The sequence below is a fragment of the Paroedura picta genome, chromosome 13 (assembly GCF_049243985.1).
Source record: "Paroedura picta isolate Pp20150507F chromosome 13, Ppicta_v3.0, whole genome shotgun sequence".
NCBI classification, from domain to species: domain Eukaryota; kingdom Metazoa; phylum Chordata; class Lepidosauria; order Squamata; family Gekkonidae; genus Paroedura; species Paroedura picta.
In genome coordinates this window covers 34,588,424-34,606,195 of record NC_135381.1, presented here as the reverse complement: position 1 = coordinate 34,606,195, position 17,772 = coordinate 34,588,424, and the positions used below count along the sequence as shown (strand labels likewise).

The 17,772-nt window shown below is 47.2% G+C and overlaps 1 protein-coding gene across 1 annotated transcript; it reads left to right on the top strand.

Moving 5' to 3' along the window:
• The first annotated feature begins 176 nt into the window (after positions 1-176).
• UTP14A (UTP14A small subunit processome component) lies at positions 177-17,731 on the top strand. Its single transcript, XM_077309324.1, has 14 exons — positions 177-708; positions 1,341-1,414; positions 1,513-1,577; positions 1,715-1,857; positions 3,434-3,589; positions 6,797-6,916; positions 7,009-7,103; positions 8,518-8,641; positions 8,736-8,813; positions 10,432-10,702; positions 12,145-12,506; positions 13,752-13,942; positions 14,248-14,347; positions 14,689-17,731. The coding sequence occupies exons 1-14, from the start codon at positions 649-651 to the stop codon at positions 14,977-14,979; spliced, it is 2,130 nt and encodes a 709-aa protein (XP_077165439.1). The 5' UTR covers positions 177-648; the 3' UTR covers positions 14,980-17,731.
• The last annotated feature ends 41 nt before the right edge of the window (positions 17,732-17,772 follow it).

Genomic DNA, 17,772 nt, shown 5'->3' with positions numbered 1-17,772 from the left:
TCAACGCGTCAGGCTGAGGGGGAGGGTGTGGGAAAGTTGGGCACGATTCAAACATACTATTGGCAGGATAAGCCCCAACCCCGTAGGCCAGGGGTGGTCAAACTGTGGCCCTTCAGATGTCCATGGACTACAATTCCCATGAGCTCCTGCCAGCGAATGCTAGCAAGGGCTCATGGGAATTGTAGTCCATGGACATCTGGAGCGGCACAGTTTGCCGACCCCTGGCTAAGAAAGGGCTTAGTTAAACTCAGAGCAGTGGTCGCCTTTCAAAATCTAAATCCGCCTTTGATGAATGCTGAAAACTGGGGGAGAGAGGGATCACCAATTACTTGGTTTTATTATTGGGCTTGCTTCGGTACATAAGGAGATCTACATGCATTTGGTTAATGAGCCCATGGAAATTAGAAAGCCAACGTGCTCCTACCCGCTAGCACAGCACAACAGTGACCCCTATAGCTGGCTGAGAAGGGAGGGCGGAAGTGCTGCAAATGCGTGGCCTCGAAATAGGAAGTGTCACACTTTACGGCAGGCTATGGTATGGGCTTTCCCGGCTGGGGAGATTGCACGTGCGGCTTCCTTTACCAGGACGGGAAGGGAAGGTTTTTTTGGGAGGGAGTATAAAGTGTTGTCATCCTCCGCGATTCCTAAATGGCGGGTGAGGAAGAGCCGGCGAAGATCGAGCCCGACCTGAGTGATGCAGAGGATGAGGTGAACTCTTATTCTGTCTTTTCCCCCCTACAAATGTTAGAATGCATTTCTAAAGGAATGGGGGCAAGCCCTGTTTGGCAACCTCCGTAGACATGTTTTCTGATGTCAGTTGTATGACTCTTGGTACTGTTTCCCTCCCTTCCCGAAGTAAAAGCTGTACATACTCAGAAATGTCACTTTAAGGCATTGCAACTGGAAAGTAAAATGGATTTACTGGTAGCTCCCCCCCCCACTTGTCCTCTTGTGGTGATAAAGCAGCCGACATGATGTCTGAAGCTCTGACCATGAGGCTGGGAGTTCAATCCCAGCAGCTGGCTCAAGGTTGACTCTGCCTTCCATCCGAGGTCAGTAAAATGAGTACCCATTTTGCTCTTGCTGGGGGGTAAAACGGTAATGACTGGGGAAGGCACTGGCAAGGCCACCCTGTATTGAGCCTGCCAAGAAAACGCTAGAGGATAAGACATGACTCGGTGCTTGCACAGGGGATACCTTTACCTTTTTTTTTTTCCTCATAAGGTAGAACATGGGGAAATAGGTGAGCTCAGAGTCACTGTTGATTGTAACTCCAGTTGACGCAAATGAGTTCAAGATGTTCTTTTGGTCTTGTTCCCTGACTGCTTTTTGTTCCCCAGGAGGAGGATGAACTGGCTGCAAAGAAGCACCGGCAGCTTGTGGATGCCCTCAGCAACTTGGCTGGAGGAAAGCGGTAAGAGAGAAAAGGAGATGTCATTGTAAGCTGAATGAATGAACTGCACAGATTGCTTTGCTGTTCTGTTACTAAATTGCTCACTCTCTTCCTTGTAGGCAGCGAGCAGCTGAACGTACTGAGGCGAGCAGATACATCTCAGAATTTGACGTGGGTGGTGGAGGTGAGAGACTCTATTGAAACTTCCTGCCATGCAGTGGTTCCAGCTTCGAGCAGAGGCTCTGCTATCTGTGGGTATGGTTAGGAAGGAATGTGGGATCTGGCCCAATTCCCAGCGCCAAATTCTGTTGTTTGCTGCAGGTGCTGATGAGAAAGTGGTGCTCTCAGAGCTGCTGCAGCCTGTGTCCACCTCGTCGGCTCTTGGTTCTGTTCGGAAACAGCTGAACAAAGTCCAGCATACCAAGGCAGTCCAACTCCCGCTGAGCAAAGAGGAGAGTGAACGGGTGAGTTCAGTTGGTGTGTAGAGAGAAGAAACTGGCTGAAAGTGTATTTTGAGCATTGGATGGAGAAATGTGAGGAACATGGGTGAGAGGAGACCAAGGGTTGCAAATGTGATGGGCAGTAACAGAAAGACAGATAAAAGTGTCTTTCTGTATTATGCATCACTCACTACCTTGCCTTAGAAAATTTATTACAACACAATAAGGGGATATCGCTAGTTGTCTTCAAAAAAGGATTATACAAATTCATGATCAATAAGTCTGTCTAAGCCAATAGCCCAATGGAGTTTTATGTTCAGTGGCAGAATACAAGGCAATGACATATTACCCTTCGGTGTCCTTCTTTTGAGTTTCCAAAGGAGTATGGCTGGCTGATGGGGGTGCTGGACTAGACTGTTACCGATCTATGCTCAACCTAGATGCTGTGATCCATGCAATGGTCGCCTCCAGGTTAGACTTCTATGATGTGCTGTACGCAGGGCTGCCCTTGAAGCTGCTCTGGAAACTCCCATCTGGTCCAGAATGCAGTAGCTCAGGTCCTTACAAGGACCAAATGGAGAACACATATTCTACCTGTGCTCTCCCAGCTGCACTGGCTCCAGATTGGAGACCGGATCGGGTTCAAGGTTATGTTTCCGACCCCTATATCTACAGGACCATCTTTCCCTTTATGCTCTGTAAAGAGCATTACGATTGAGCAACCAAAATCTGCTCAAGGCCCCCAGCCCCAAAAGATAAAACTGACCTCAACCAGGGCCACAGCTTTTTTGGCACTGGCCCCAGCCTGGAACACACTTCCATGTGAGTTCAGGGCCCTGTAGCATTTTAAGCAGTTCCAGAGGCCTGCAAGATACAAGTGTTCTAGCAGGCTTACAGTTGAAGCCAAAAAATAACAGCAAAAAGATGCTGGCCTCCCTGCCTGAGAACTGATTAATTGATAAAATTCTTCCAAGCTCTAACTTCTCCAAAAGGTATAACTCATCAAGAGGAAGCAGTTTTTAAAATGTTTTGAAGCTTCATTTTTATGATTGTTTTGATGCCTTTTGTTACCTTCCCTGTGCTGACCAAGGAAGGGCAGGATACAAATAAAAAATCATCACATTAAAGTATTAAAATACATGGCTATCATCATACCACCATTAAAACAGCCCAAACACACAGTTACCCTCCAAAGGCCAATCTAAATAATTCAGTTTTGCATGCCCTGCAGAAACAATACAAATCTGGCAGGGTACGGATGTCATCCAAGAGCACATCCCACCAGGTAGGGGCCATAACTGAGAAGGCTCTTCCTCTGATGACAGCTAAGCGAGCCTTCTTGGGGCCAAGCACCTGCCAGAGGTCCCTAAATGATTACTGTAGGGAGCATGGGAGGTTGTAATGGGAGAGGCAGTCCAATAGGTATGATGATCCTTGATGGTTATGGGCTTTGAAGGTTAACACCAACACTTTGAATTAGATCCAGAGACTAATTATCGCAGAATTGGAGTAATGTGAGTTGACCATGATTGCATTGAAAAATTTCTGCACCTACTTTATGACTGAATTGTTCTATTGATGGTTTGTTGTCTCTTCCCAGGTGGTGAGAGAAGCTGCATATACGCAGACATCTCAAGCCCTGGCTAAGTGGGATCCGGTGGTGCGGCAAAACCGGAGTGCTGAGCAGCTGGTCTTTCCTCTGCAACAGGATTGTGTGACGGTTGCACCCATTGAAGAGGTGATAAGCAATTGGAAGGTGAGTCCTGGTTCGGCTGGGCTGGTGACCTGAGGACTGAGTTTGGGCTGAACACAGTTGCAGTATCTGTTCTATTCTCGTGTGTCTTCCAGCATACAGAGCAAATCATAGAAAGCCAATTTGATGTAGTGGTTAGGAGTGTGGACTTCTAATCTGGTGAGCTAAGTTTGATTCTGCGCTCCCCCACATGCAGCCAGCTGGGTGACCTTGGGCTCGCCACAGTACTGATAAAGCTGTTCTGACCGAGCAGTAATATCAGGGCTCCCTCAGCCTCACCTCCCTCACAGGGTGTCTGTTGTGGGGAGAGGAAAGGGAAGGCGGTTGTAAGCTGCTTTACGACTCCTTCTGGTAGAGAGATGTATATAAAAACCAACTCTTTTAAGCATTATTGAAAAAAGAAGGGTGTGTATGTCCCATTTGACCACCAGGAAGGCTGTGCTGGGGATCATGGGACCTGCATAAACAAAATACACGTGGAGTGCTAACTATATTATGGAGAATATCCAAGTGAAATAGCCAGCTGGATCCAACTCACTATGATTCTCTATTATTCTAACTGCTAAAGGTGTGTGTGCTATGTTAGTAGTCTGAATTGGAAATCTGAGTTCTGGTCCCACTTCTGAGTCTGACATGGACTTTGCATTACTTTGGAGAAGTGCCTTGCTATCAGTTTCTCTTGCTGGAAACAAGAAATGCTTAACACATTTGTGGTGAGACTGAGCACTCTGGGCAATTGGGATTTTGTTTGTTCACTTGACTTTGTTATTGGTCTACTGTTTAGCCTAGAGAGGAGACGACTGAGAGGAGCCTCCTCTCTTAGCCTAGAGAGGACTGATAACCATCTTCAAGTATTTAAAAGGATGCCATATAGAGGATGGAGCAGAGTTGTTCTCTCTTGCCCCAGAGGGATGAACCAGAACCAATGGGATGAAATTAATTCAAAAGAAATTCTGTCTAAACATCAGGAAGAAGTTTCTGACAGAGCGGTTTCTCAGTGGAACAGGCTTCCTCGGGAGGTGGTGGGTTCTCCATCTTTGGAAATTTTTAAACAGAGGCTAGATAGCCATCTGACGGAGAGGCTGATTCTGTGAAGGCAAAGGGGTGGCAGGTTACAGTAGATGAGCGATTGGGATGTGAGTGTCCTGTATAGTGCAGGGGGTTGGACTAGATGACCCATGAGGTCCCTTCCTATTATTCTATTATTCTATGATTCTAAGACAGGTTTAGAACTGGTTAATCATCTAATAACTGCTCTGATAGAATTATATTGGGGAAATATATTCTTTTGTTTACCTGTTCCTTTTATGTCTAAATTTGCTAATCGTGGTCCAAATCCCAGAAAGCTAGAGACAGTTTCTTTGTCTATTGTGGTTTAGAATGCTCAAATGACTTGTAATGAAAGCCCATAAACTTAAACAGAGCATTTCTATGGGCAGAAGGATTTCTGCTCCCAGAGCCTCACCTAGAAGCCCTCTGTTCTCCAGAAAGAGCATGTCTGTTGGCATTTTGGGCCGGGGGGGGTGGGGAATCATACTCGGCAGGTGGGTACATTAGATCCGTGGGATCCATCCCTTCATACATTAGGTTTTACACTGACTTGTTTTTGTGATCAGAACTGATTATAAAACAAACTACAGAGCTTGTATGATGCTTTGATATTTGGAAGTGCAGTAAAATGGTGAGGGGAGGGTAGTATATAAATAAAATAAATAAATAAATTATTGGTGGCAAATTGACTTCATCCTCGGTCAGTGCCTGTTTCAGGTCCCCTCTCACCTTGGACCTTTCCTGCTGCCAGCTTGCTGTTCGGGGACCTGTACTAATGCTATGCCACCTCCTCAACTTCAGCACCTGCCCTCTGATTGTAGTAGGAGAGTGTTCCTTCCTTTTAAAACTTCCTGTGCACAGAGCACTCAACACTGCAACTGGAGATGAAGGAACTAAGCTCTCCTTAATCAGAAGTTCTGGAATGCATGATCTTGTCCTCCTTTAACTTAGGGCAATTGGCAATCCCCAATGAAATACAGTGTTGATACAGGGCTGCAGATGCTTGTTACTGAACAGTTGCCAATGAACTGACATAGGCTAAAAGTTGTCTTGTGGGGGCCAGGACTGCTGGGAGCCATGATTGACCAGAAGGCAAAGGTTCTGGCCTGCCTCTCACACCACCCTGACCCAACCCAAGTACATGAAGCCAAATCACAGACCTTGATGTTAACATAAATGGGTTAATATGAAGGGGTTTTTTCTATGTGCATCATACCAGTTCCTAACATTTATATCCTGCTATTGTTTGAAGAAAATAGATCAAGATGAGTAGCCCTGTTAGTCTGCTGTAGCAGAAAACAGCAGGAGTCCATGGCCCCTTCAAGACTAAGAAAATGCTTGCAGATCAGGAGCTTTTGTGAGTCACTGCTCACTTCAGATACAGTTGGAATGTGAATCCACCTGTCCTTATAATTGAAGAGTAGACCTTTTTCAGATGCTGAGTGACAATAGCAGGCATGATTGGATTAAGTGTGATATGCAGAAGGCTAGTAGGTGTGGAGAAATCAGCATAAGAAAGCAAGCCTAGGTCCCAGTTCAGTCCTGATGGACCCATTGTCTTGAGCATCTTTATCAGTTGTAATTCAGCAGTCTCTCTAATCTCCCTTTGAAATTCCTTTGTAATAAAACTACTACCCTTAGGTCAGCAACTGAATGTCCTGGAAGGTTAAAGTGTTCCCTCTCTGTTACCAAGGCTTACAGCAAACCAAGAGACCAACTTTGCTCACATATAGATCCTGGTAACACCATCACTGGACCCAGCAACATCAGTCATGCCATTTCAGGTTCAAAATCCTGATCCTCCTCTGATGTGATTTACGCCATCCCATGTCAGCAATGCCCTTCCACTCTCTGCATTGGACAACAAGCCAGTTCCTTTGACAAAGAATTATTGAACAGAAGTTTGACATTAGAAACCACAGCATTTAGAAACCAGTGAGGGATTATTTTAATCTTCCAGAACATCTTCTCTTCCACCCTGAAAATATCTTGGTCAGTAAATGGTGAGAAGGAGTATCCAGCTGTAAAAATAAATATATAGTTGTGAGTGAAATTCTGTCATACCCATGTTCCAGTTTCTTCTCTGTCGTATTGGATTGTATCTCTCTGCCCTTTGCTTGATTTAAGCTCATTTTTCTGCCCCCTTCCCCAAACCCAAAGGCCCAAACACCACTGGAGGAAGAGATCTTCAGACTTCTCCACAAAACACAGCAGCCAGTAAAGAATCCACTTCTGACTCCCTCTGAGAAGGCCTCGCTGCAGGCCATGAGCCTGGAAGAGGTGAATTTCTGATCTCCCCCACCCCTCAGCCCACTTTGCTTTGGAATTAGAGCAGTTTCTACACCCAATTCTCCTCATCTTCTTTGTTTCAGGCTCAGCTGCGCCGGATGGAACTCCAGAAGGCTCGGGCCTTGCAGTCCTACTATGAAGCCAAGGCACGCCGTGAGCGGAAAATCAAGAGCAAAAAGTACAAGATTGCTGTCTGCTTGGGGGCACATTTTCTGCATTGGGCAGATAAAATTAATAGTTCTTTTGTGGGTGTGGATTGTGTTCACTCTTCTTGGGGTGGATAAATAGGGATCACAATGTTTGGAAACACACGGGTGTTCCTTGAGTTAGCAAAGTTGGATATGAAATTGGGAAAAGGCATAATTTTAATAATAATAATAATAAATATAAAAATAAATAATTGAGTAGGAAGAAGCAAAACTAGGGTAAAAGCAGGACACTTTTCAGGAACCCCTAACATCTGATTTTGGGTCAAGGGCTATGCTTGCCCACAGGCTCCCAAAATTGTGGGGGTGGGAGAACTAAGAACAGTGTACGGTCACAAGTTCTGTCCAATTTGGCTAGGAGATAGTGTGAAGGGAAAGAAGTGGCCTGATCATTTTATCTCTTTAGGCTGAGGTCATAATAGCTGGCAAGAAATTTGGCTTGGTTAGAAGTAAAGAAGCCTTGGATCAGAGAGACAAGATTGGGGGGTGCTTTGCTTGTAGATGGTGCCAGGTTAGGGTCGACTGCATTGGTCCTGATAGACCTAACTTAGTTTTGGGTGTCTGTGCATAAGAGTGAGTTGGGTAAATAGTGTTTAAATTCATCATGGCTAGGACTCTAACCTCTGCACCTTGAAAGCTTGGGTTCTTTAGTCAGAATAAGCAATGCCAGTTAAGCAACTTTGAGCACAGAAGTCTATATTCAGGTCTGTGCCTGGTCTACAAAAGCAAAAAAACTGCTATTGGGTGCAGAAACTCATCTGTTCCTCCCCCCGTGACTTCCCAGTCTCTACATCAGCAAAGGCAGACTTGAATATATTGGACTGTCAAAATCAAAATATTGGAACATTGGAAAGGTTTTCAGTATTCACTGTAGTATTATGCATTCATTGATACTGGTGGACATATACATAATGTGAAATAAGCAGAAATATGCACGTCTGTTTAATGCGGCTGGAAGTTGCAGTCACAGGGCACATACCCAGCCATGTGCATTGTGCTCAGCTATGTCCAAATGCTAGTTCTGGAAAGACTTTTTGCTAGAGCTGGGGCAACTGTGGGAGATTAAGGGTATGGATGCTAGGATTGGGAAGGTTGTCAGAGGGCGGAACAGGTGTAAGTAAAAACAGGAGCAGCAACATTTGTGGGCTTAGAACCCTTGCTTTTATAAAAGCTTGAGTTGCAGAATGCCATATTCTGGTCCCAAGCCAATTGCTAAGCGTTCTGACTAAAATGCAGCCAGGGAATGAGCGCATGCAGCCCCAAGCTTGGTAATGGTGCAGCCCCTGCAAATTGGGTGGATGGGTAATATTGGAGTATATTGCTTTCCTGGTATTGGTAATGGTTCTTGCCTGTGCCTATAAAATTGCCATTTTTCTCTCCTCAAAGGTACCACAAAGTGCTTAGGAAAGGCAAGAGTCATAAGGCACTGCAGGAATTTGAGATGTTGCAGAAGTGCAACCCCGAGGCAGCCCTGGAGCAGCTGGAAAAGATGGAGAGAGCCCGTATTGAGGTGGGCTTTTTCCTATAGAAGAAAAGCAGGACCCCTTTATCTTGTAACTCAGTACTTACTCTGCTGCTAACGTTTTCTTTATCTCTTTGGACAGGAGAGAATGAGCTTGAAACATCAGAACAAGGGCCGGTGGGCAAAATCTACAATCATCATGGCAAAGTATGACCTAGAGGTCAGTATGGATGTGGGAAGGGAGAATTCATGACTTGATGGATGTGGGAAGGGAGAATTCATGACCTAAGACTCTTCTTAACATCTAATTAAACCAAGACAGGTGCTGAAGAAGAGTGGGTGGCTCAGAGATCGGCCTCTGAACTTCCCAGTTTGACTCTCACCTCTACTGTGCACCCATGTAACAGCCTTAGGCAGCCTGTCCTATCCCCTCTCCAAGCCTCAATCTTCCCATCTAGAATATGGGGATGGTACGAATACCTTACACAGGACACTGTTGAAGATGTTATAGCAAGATAATGCATGGGAACTGCTTTGACAACTTGAAAGTGCTGCACAAGTACTTGGTGTTGCTGAGAAATGTTAAGGATCAGGTGTGAAGAGTAGCTATCCCAGTGGAGAAATTGAACTTCAGACTAGGGGTATGCAATTTTTTCATTGGTATTTTTTTGTTTGGGCCCATAGAGCCAGTTGATGTAGTGGTTAGGAGTATGGACTTCTAATCTGGCATGCCGGTTTCAACTCCCCCACATGCAGCCAGCTGGGTGACCTTGGGCTCGCCATGACACTGATAGAACTGTTCTGACTGAGCAGTGATATCAGGGCTCTCTCAGCCTCACCCACCTCACAGGGTGTCTGTTGTGGGGAGAAGAAAGGGAAGGCAATTGTAAACCGCTTTGAGCCTCCTTTGGGTAGAGAAAAGCGGCATATAAGAACCAACTCTTCTTGGCTTCTCCTGCAACTCGGGTCACAAAGTTAGTGCGGCTGGCCTTTCACCACCTCCACCAAGCCAAGCTACTAGAACCCTACATGGCCCCGGAACACCTAGCCACAGTGATCCATGTGATGCTCACCTCTAGACTGGACTTGTGTAACTCGCTCTGTGCAGGCCTACCCTTATCCTTGATCCAGAAACTACAGCTGGTGCAGAACGCCGTGGCCAGGATTCTTACTAAGACATCATGGAGATTCCACATCCAGCCTATACAAAAACTCGGCTGGCTCCCAGTTGAATTCCAGATTAAGCTTAAGGTTTTGGTAATCACTTTTAAGGCCATATGCGGTCTGGGCCCAGTGTATCTGAGAGACCACCTCCCTGCCTATACCCTCAAAGAGCCTTATGCTCTGCCACCTCGAACTGGCTGCAGTTCCCTGGCTCCAGAGAAGCACATCAAACCTCAACAAGGGCCAGAGCCTTCTTGGTCCTGGCCCCCACCTGGTACAATGAGCTCCCTGAAGAGATCAGGGCCCTGTCCGAACTTCACAGGGCCTGCAAAAGGGAGCTCCTCCACGAGGCATTTGCTTGAAGCTGAGCAGCCCAAAGACACCCACTCCCCCCCCCCAGACACCCCCTCCCATAACCAAAGAATCTGACCAACCCAAATAATGATTCATAGACTTCCAGAATATCAGCTTTCTATTTGAGAAATTCTTCTTGAAGGAAAGAAAAATAACTGCTAAAGGGGTCCCCTACCCTTGGGATTTGATACTGTTAGTTGATGTAAATTATGAATCTGGAATATATTGTGCTGGTCTGAACTTGTTGTCACAGTAATGGAACCAATATATATGTTTTTAGATCTGCCAATCAAATCATTGAATTTGTCCCTTTTCCCCAGGCTAGGCGGGCCATGCAAGAACAGCTGGCCCGGAACAAAGAACTGATGCAGAAAGCACGCCCAGCGTTGGACAGCGAGGAAGATGACAAGGACCCTGAAGCAGAAGGGGGCCTTGTCCCTGATGTTATAAATGAGAGCCGTGTTGGAACGGATCCAGACAATCCATGGATGCTGGGCAAGTCCTCTGAAGAGTCCAAGGAAGAGCCACAAGCTCCAGAGGACGACCGAGGGAGTGGGATGGAGGAGGAGGAGGAAGAACCCACTGTGTCTGGTGAGAAAGCTTTGTTGCAAGATTTTGCTCAACACTGGCAGGGCCTGCGTCACAGAGTGAGCTGGCTGAGTGTGGGAAGACAGTGCTGGGTGTGCTTTAGACCAGGGGTAGTCAACCTGTGGTCCTCCAGATGTTCATGGACTACCATTCCCATGAGCCCCTGCCAGCATTTGCTGGCAGGGGCTCATGGGAATGGTAGTCCATGAACATCTGGGGGACCACAGGTTGACTACCCCTGCTTTAGACCATCTCTGGAGTGTTATGTCTATTTCTAAGTTCCATAAGTCCAAGAACCTTCAATAATGATGTGCTAGAGCGGAGGGTCATCAATCCCCGGTCTTCGGCCCGGATCTGACCCGTGAAGGCCACGGTACCGGGCCGCCAGCAGCCGCGCCTGCCTCCCCCCCCCCACACACACAGTGAGAAGGAAGGGAAGAGGCAGGTGCGGCCACCGGCACACTGACGACGCAAACGCGCATGCGCGCAGCTGCCGCGAATGCGCGTTAGCGCCCCGGTGGCGAAAATGTGCAAGCGCAGCAACTGCGCATGCACGTTTGCGCTGCACCCGGGCCGTCGGCTCTCCCCTTACCCCTGGAGGCGGTCCCTGACCTCCGAAAGGTTGGGGACCGCTGTGCTAGAGTAAGACTGCAGAGAGCCAGATTCAGATTTTGGCTATGAGCTCAACTAAGTGGACACTTTTTTTTTTTACACTTTTTTTCTTTTGTAAACACAGCGCCCTGAGTAATGTCTCTCAAGAACGACAGTGTGGCAAGATGGGGGAGAACCTTCAGCCCTTTCACTCCCTGGCATTTTCTCACTGGGGAAACCTACCGCTGAGGTGCTTCCACTCCTGCTTGGGGAAGCTACAGATAGCTTTAGCAGATGCTGGCCAACTATAGAAGCCTTCTAAATTTAAATTTGCACTCATTTTTAGATAGTGCATGTCACAGCAGATGTCATTGTGGAACAGGCGTTCCTTCCTCTGCGCGAGACACAGAATGGGGAATAAACGTCTCCCTTGAAAAAGTCAGCCGAGAGCACCTTTTCTTCCAATGATATTTTTATTTGGGGAACATCCTTCCCCCAGTCTGTCTGCACAATGATCCTATGAATTAGAATATCCTGAGTGAGAGTGGCCAGCCTAAGGTCATCCAGTGCAATTCATGGCGCAGGTGGGGATTTGAACCTATACATCAGGGGTAATCAAACTGCAGCCCTCCAGATGTCCTTGGACTACAATTCCCATGGGAATTGTAGTCCAAGGACATCTGGAGGGCCTCAGTAGTCCAACCACTGGACTACATGAACTCTCAAAAAGGACATTGAAAGGTTCTCGTAGGTCTAAATATTGCAGCTCTAAACTTTATGCCAGCACTGGGGTGTTGGGAGATGCTTGTATTAAAGCAATTCAGAACCCGGAACTCTGGTGGTCCATCTTGCAGGTCCCAGTGGACAAGAGGCTGCCCTGGTGTTGCCCAATGTGCTGCCACCAGCGCCCCCAAGCCCAGTGTCAGAGGCGCCTCTCCTGAATGAGACATTAGAGTGGCTTCAGCCCTTCAAGGATATGGACGCCCTGGAGCCAGAGGAAGTTGCCCGGGGACACGAGCCAGTACAATCAGGAGATCCTGAAAGTTTGCGGCCAAAGGAAGTGGAGCAGTCATCTCAGATCAAGGGTGGTTTGGTCCCAGCTGCCAAAAAGAAAACGACAGGCAAGCGCCAAGCACTCATCGATCTGAAAGCAGTCCTGGCCGAGGCATCCACTCCCATGCAGTGTCCGCTTGTGCCCAAGGTAGCACAGGATGAGGTGAGTGCCAGGAGCAAAGGCTCCTTGAAGGGGCATCTGAATGACTGGGATAAAGAGGGAAACCTGAAGGGGGGGGTGCATATGGGTGGGGGTTGTATATTTGATCTTTTTTCCAGGGAGGGGTAAGGAGCTTCAGCAAAGAAAGCTAGTCCAGGGAGAAGACTGGTGTCAACTCCTGAATATGTTAATTTTCAAAACCCAGCCAATTCTGCCTGTCTTTTCTGAGATGCAGCATGGTAGGGGCTAACTTGGGGCTAACAAGTCGCTTTTAATTACTACTTTTCACAACTGAGAAAGTGTCTGCCATTAATCACTTTACATTTTTAATGCCCCAAGATTTTTGTGAACGACAATTGAACCCAAAGGACTAATTTGCTTTTCTAGCGAAGAATTATCATACTGCATATGTATGTCTGAGGAAGAGGGCATGCACTCGAAAGCTCACACTTTGAATAAATCTTTCTTAGTCTTAAAGGTGCTATTGGATTCAAATGTTGTTGTTCTGTGCATTTTGTTATTAGTTTTTGGGTGGATGCAAGCTTATTTTTTTACTTCAATTTAGTTTGCATAGAGTCCTCTAGAACAGTGGTTCCCAAACTTTTTATCACCGGAGACCACTCAACGCCGGGGACCACTCACCGGGGACCACTCAACACCTTTTACTGAGTCCCGGGGGAGTAGTTTACTCCTCTACTATCAACCACTGCCCTAACGCTCTCTAATCGCTATGGTAATGTTTAAACATCCCTTCAAAATAAGATACAGACATGCCACAACAATGAACATAAGGAACATTTTATTTTCATGGAAATTTTAACTCATGACAATGACAAATCAATGGGAACCCTGAGCTTGTTTCTCTGCAACGAGATAGTCCCATCTGGGAGTGATGGGAGACAATGACACCCAAAGTGTGTTGTAAAGGGCCGGGAGGGGGGGATGAAGTAAAGGGCCCGGGGGGGGGAGAAGGCATCCTTCGGGGCCCACTTCCAATTAGTCGAAGGACCACGTGTGGTCCGCGGCCCACAGGTTGGGGATCACTACTCTAGAACTTTCAGAGCAATTAAGCCTGGAGTAGCTTAAACTATAAAGCTATCCCATTAAAATGTATATTAAACTGACAACTAGAAAAACTTTGAAAAAGATACTACAAGGTACATGCTTTTATTCAAATTTTATCTGGAAACCCAATGAGGCCTTCTGTTCATATGGAAAGTCCACAGCTGATCTTATTTTCTCTTGCAGCTGGAGTTGGATACAGACCAGCGGCAAGTGATCCATGAGGCCTTTGCCAGCGACAATGTTGTGGCAGACTTCATGAAAGAAAAGCGTCAAGCGGAACAGGAAAGCAAGCCCAAAGTGGTTGATCTGGTGCTTCCAGGCTGGGGTGAATGGGGGGGCACTGGCCTGAAGCCCAGCACCAAGAAGAAGAGAAGGTACGTTTGGAGGCAATCCCTGGTTTTATTTGTATACCATCAACTTGTGGGCATTTATTTGTATTATATAGTGTAAATTGACGACTACTTCAGTGGTGTTTTCAGTCTAGAGGCCAAACCTAAGGCCTATGATTTGACTTTGTGTTTTAACTATACCGTACAAGAAGTTGATTTATTCTAATTTGTATTCACATTATTTCTGTTCAACCTTTGTGGTACCTAATTCAATTTTTTACACTGGGTTTTTATCCCCTCCCTTTTTGGGTGTATTTAGCAAGGCATGTTTCTTTATCCTTTTGTTAAAGGTTTCTTATCAAACCAGCTCCAGGACCCCCAAGAAGAGACCAGCACCTGCCCCATGTAATCCTTAGTGAAAAGCGAAATATTTCAGCAGCTGCTCATCAGGTATGATCATTTTGTGGCCTGGGCAGAGGCCCTTCACTGTTCCAGGAACAGCAAAACATGGGTGAGAAAGCAGGAGGGCAGAAGGCATAATGGACAAACACAGAGTTTGATTATAACGTTGCATTATGTACTGTGGATTTACTTTGGCTTCTCCAAGTTTTGGTTTATGTGCCCATAAGCCAATAATGGGCAAGATAAATCAAGATAATGGGACGTAATTTTAAAGGAAGGCAGAATTAGAACTAGAGCTGTCCCCATGAAATTGGGGTGAAAGTTGTCAGACTCAGCTGCTGTGCCCTCCTTGCCACTTGTGAGTTGACCTTGAGCCTCTCTCCCCATAGGTAAACCAGTTGCCGTTCCCCTATGAAAGCAGCCAGCAGTTTGAACGCAGCATCCATGCACCCATTGGCTCCACCTGGAACACCCAACGGACTTTTCAGCGGCTGATAACTCCCCGGGTCGTCACCCTGCCTGGCCACATCATCCCCCCTATCAGTGCCGAGGATGCCAACCTGACCCGTCAAACAGATAAGGCGAAAGCAGCGGGACAGAAACCTGCCTTAGATTTCATGTCTCTTCCCAAACATCACAACCGCCATAGTGCCTCAAAGAAGAAAGCTCGGAAGCGCTAAACCCACTCCGCTCAATCCCTCTCTCTCCTTTTAATCTTGGTTCCTTCTTTCTGAGGGTCTGCCACACTTACTTTGCAGGGGGAGCATTATCCATACCTGGGACTGCTCACAAGGCATCTGCTGTTGCAGCCCCCTGCCCTTTCCCCCCCCCCCTTTCAGGGGACTCTCTGCTTCTGTTTGGGGCCAGTTCTTCTTGGGATGATCAGGTTGAGAAGGAAGTAAATCCTCCTCTATGGAAATATGAGCGAAGTGCCTATCCGTCTCTTCTTCCTGAGCTGCTGTGGCACTCCCTCAATTAATTGCAGTTTATAATAAAAAGCAGCGACTGCATATTGGTTTATTTAATTATATATTTATATACCGCCCTCCCCTTGCGTCTCGGGGCAGTTTACCGAGAACCTAAAACAATAAGATGGTTACAATATAAGTTCGATAACTACACCAATAAATAATAACAGTGGTAATAGCACTAACATAACTAATAATAACCAAACTTAACATATTAACTGCAACCCTGCAGATTGGTCAGTGCAGTTTCCCCCATGGTGTACTTGGTGGCATATCTGTGTATTTTGGGGACCAGTAGTTGTCAAGTCAATTGGCCTCAACCAAATGCCTGGCAGAAGAGCTCTATTTTGCAGGCCTTGCAGACCTGTGCTAGCTCTGACAGGGCCTGGGTTTCCTCTGGGAGCTCATTACACCAGGTGGGGGGCCAGGACAGAGAATGATCCGGCCCTCACTGAGGCCAAACTGCCTCCTTGGGGCCAGTGATCACCAGCCAGTTAGAATTGGCTGAGCGTGAGCAGCATAGACTGAGAAGCATTTCCTCAGGTACACTGGGCCCAGACTGCATCTGGCCTTAAAGGTGATCATCAAGACCTTAAGCTTGATCCGGGATTCAACTGGTAACCAGTACAGCTGTTGGAGCATGGGCTGGATGTGGGCCCTCCAAGGTGTTCCCATAAGAATCCTGGCCGCTGTATTCTGGACCAGTTGTACTTTCCAGATCAGGGATCAGGATACGCCCACGTAGAGCAAGTTGCAGAAATCTATTCTAGAAGAGAATGCTGCATGGATCACTGTGGCTAGGTGTCCCAGGACCAAATATGGTGCTAGTAGTTTGGCTTGGCATTAGTGGTAGAATGCCAGCCACACTACTCTTGTGACCTGAGCCTCCTTAGACAGGGAGGGAGGCCTCTAGGATCACTCCCAGGCTCCTGGCAGAATGAGCCACAGACTCCGTTCAGGCTGGGCAATTGCGCTTCCTCACACGGACCCTTCTTGCCCAGCCACAGGACCTGTGTCTTTGAAGGTTGGAGCTTCGGACAACTGTGCTTGAGCCATCCTGTCGCTGCTTCCAGACTTCTGGCTAAAGACTCTGTGGGTTAATCTGGACAGTTGTCCGTCAGGAGGGTGACATCTGCATATTGACGGCACCCAAGCCTGAACCTCCACACCAACTGGGCAAGAGGGCACAAAGATTTTGAATAAGATTTGAGGACCGCTCTCTGCAGAACTCCACAGAGGAGTTGGCAGTGGCTTGATTGTTTCTCTCCAATTGCCACCCTCCGTCTGTGTCCCTGGTGGAAGATCAGCCATTAGAGGGCTGTCCCTCCGTATCTTGGTGTCAGCAAAGTGGTGAGTTTGAAATTCATGGTCAACTATGTCAAATGCTGCTGTGAGGTTGGGTGACCTGTGCAGTTTCCACACTATGACCAGGCAGGAAGCCCAATGGATCTAGGATTGAAGGCTCATCCAGGAATGCTGATATTTTGTCCACAGTAGCCATTCATATGGCAATGGTCTACTCTGCACTAAATGTTGAATCCGGGACCAGATGTACATACTTCCCTGTGGTACATTAATCCAGTGCTGGCTCAGAAAATCCCAAAGCCAAAGTCACCTAAGCCAGTGGTCCCCAACCTTTATTAGGCTGGGGACCGGCAGGGCATCGGGCCACGCCCACGCTTCGGGCCGCGCCCGCGGGCTGTGCCCGCGCATCGAGCCGCGTCCGGCCGCGCCCGCGAGCTGCACCCGCGGATCAGGCCGCGCCCGGAAGCCACGCCTGCGGATCGGGCCGCGCCCGCGAGCCACGCCCGCTGATCTACTCTGATTCCCTCTTCCCGCCCTCCCGCAGTAAGTAGCTTCCCGGGCCGCAAGCTTGCGGCCTGGGAAGCTTTTTACTGCGGGGGGGGGGGCGGGGAGAGGGAGCTGCGGCCCGGCGCCATGGCCTTTGCGGCCCGGCGCCGGGCCGCGGCCCGCAGGTTGGGGACCACTGACCTAAGCGATGCCTTCACCATGTGAATTTCCATGGTATCCTCTACACTATGGTGGTTTCTGGCTATAGGGAAGCTGTTTTTGATGGCATTCCCCAAAGTTGAGAAATGCTTAATTCTGCTCCTGATTCTTTCCAAGACAAAACAGCCCATCTAAAGAACAAAATAAAAAAGGCAGAGATGTGGACATATTACAAGTCTGCACAGGACCATATATCCCATACATGGTATAGACTACTTTCTGTGGCCTGCCCAGACTTTCTCAGCAAATCCTTTAGTCTCAACAAAGTGGCTGATTACTATGAAAATTACCAATGATGTATTGCTGCTTCTGTGAACTGCCCATGCAAGGACTATTTGTCAAAGAATTAAAAAACAAGGTCTTCTAATTTTATATTTCCATCCTTTTGTTAAACTCTTGTCTTCCCTAACAAAAGTAAACAAGATAGCAAGCAGTAAAATAAATTTCCAATGTCTGTTTTTGGTTGTGCATTTTTAAACATTTATTCTGAGATTC

Coding starts and splice junctions, on each gene's coding strand:
- UTP14A (XM_077309324.1), top strand. CDS start 649: ATGGCGGGTGAGGAAGAGCCGGCGAAGATCGAGCCCGACCTGAGTGAT. Junction 3,590..6,796: donor AGGTGATAAGCAATTGGAAG/GTGAGTCCTGGT, acceptor CCAAACCCAAAG/GCCCAAACACCACTGGAGGA. Junction 8,814..10,431: donor TGGCAAAGTATGACCTAGAG/GTCAGTATGGAT, acceptor CCTTTTCCCCAG/GCTAGGCGGGCCATGCAAGA.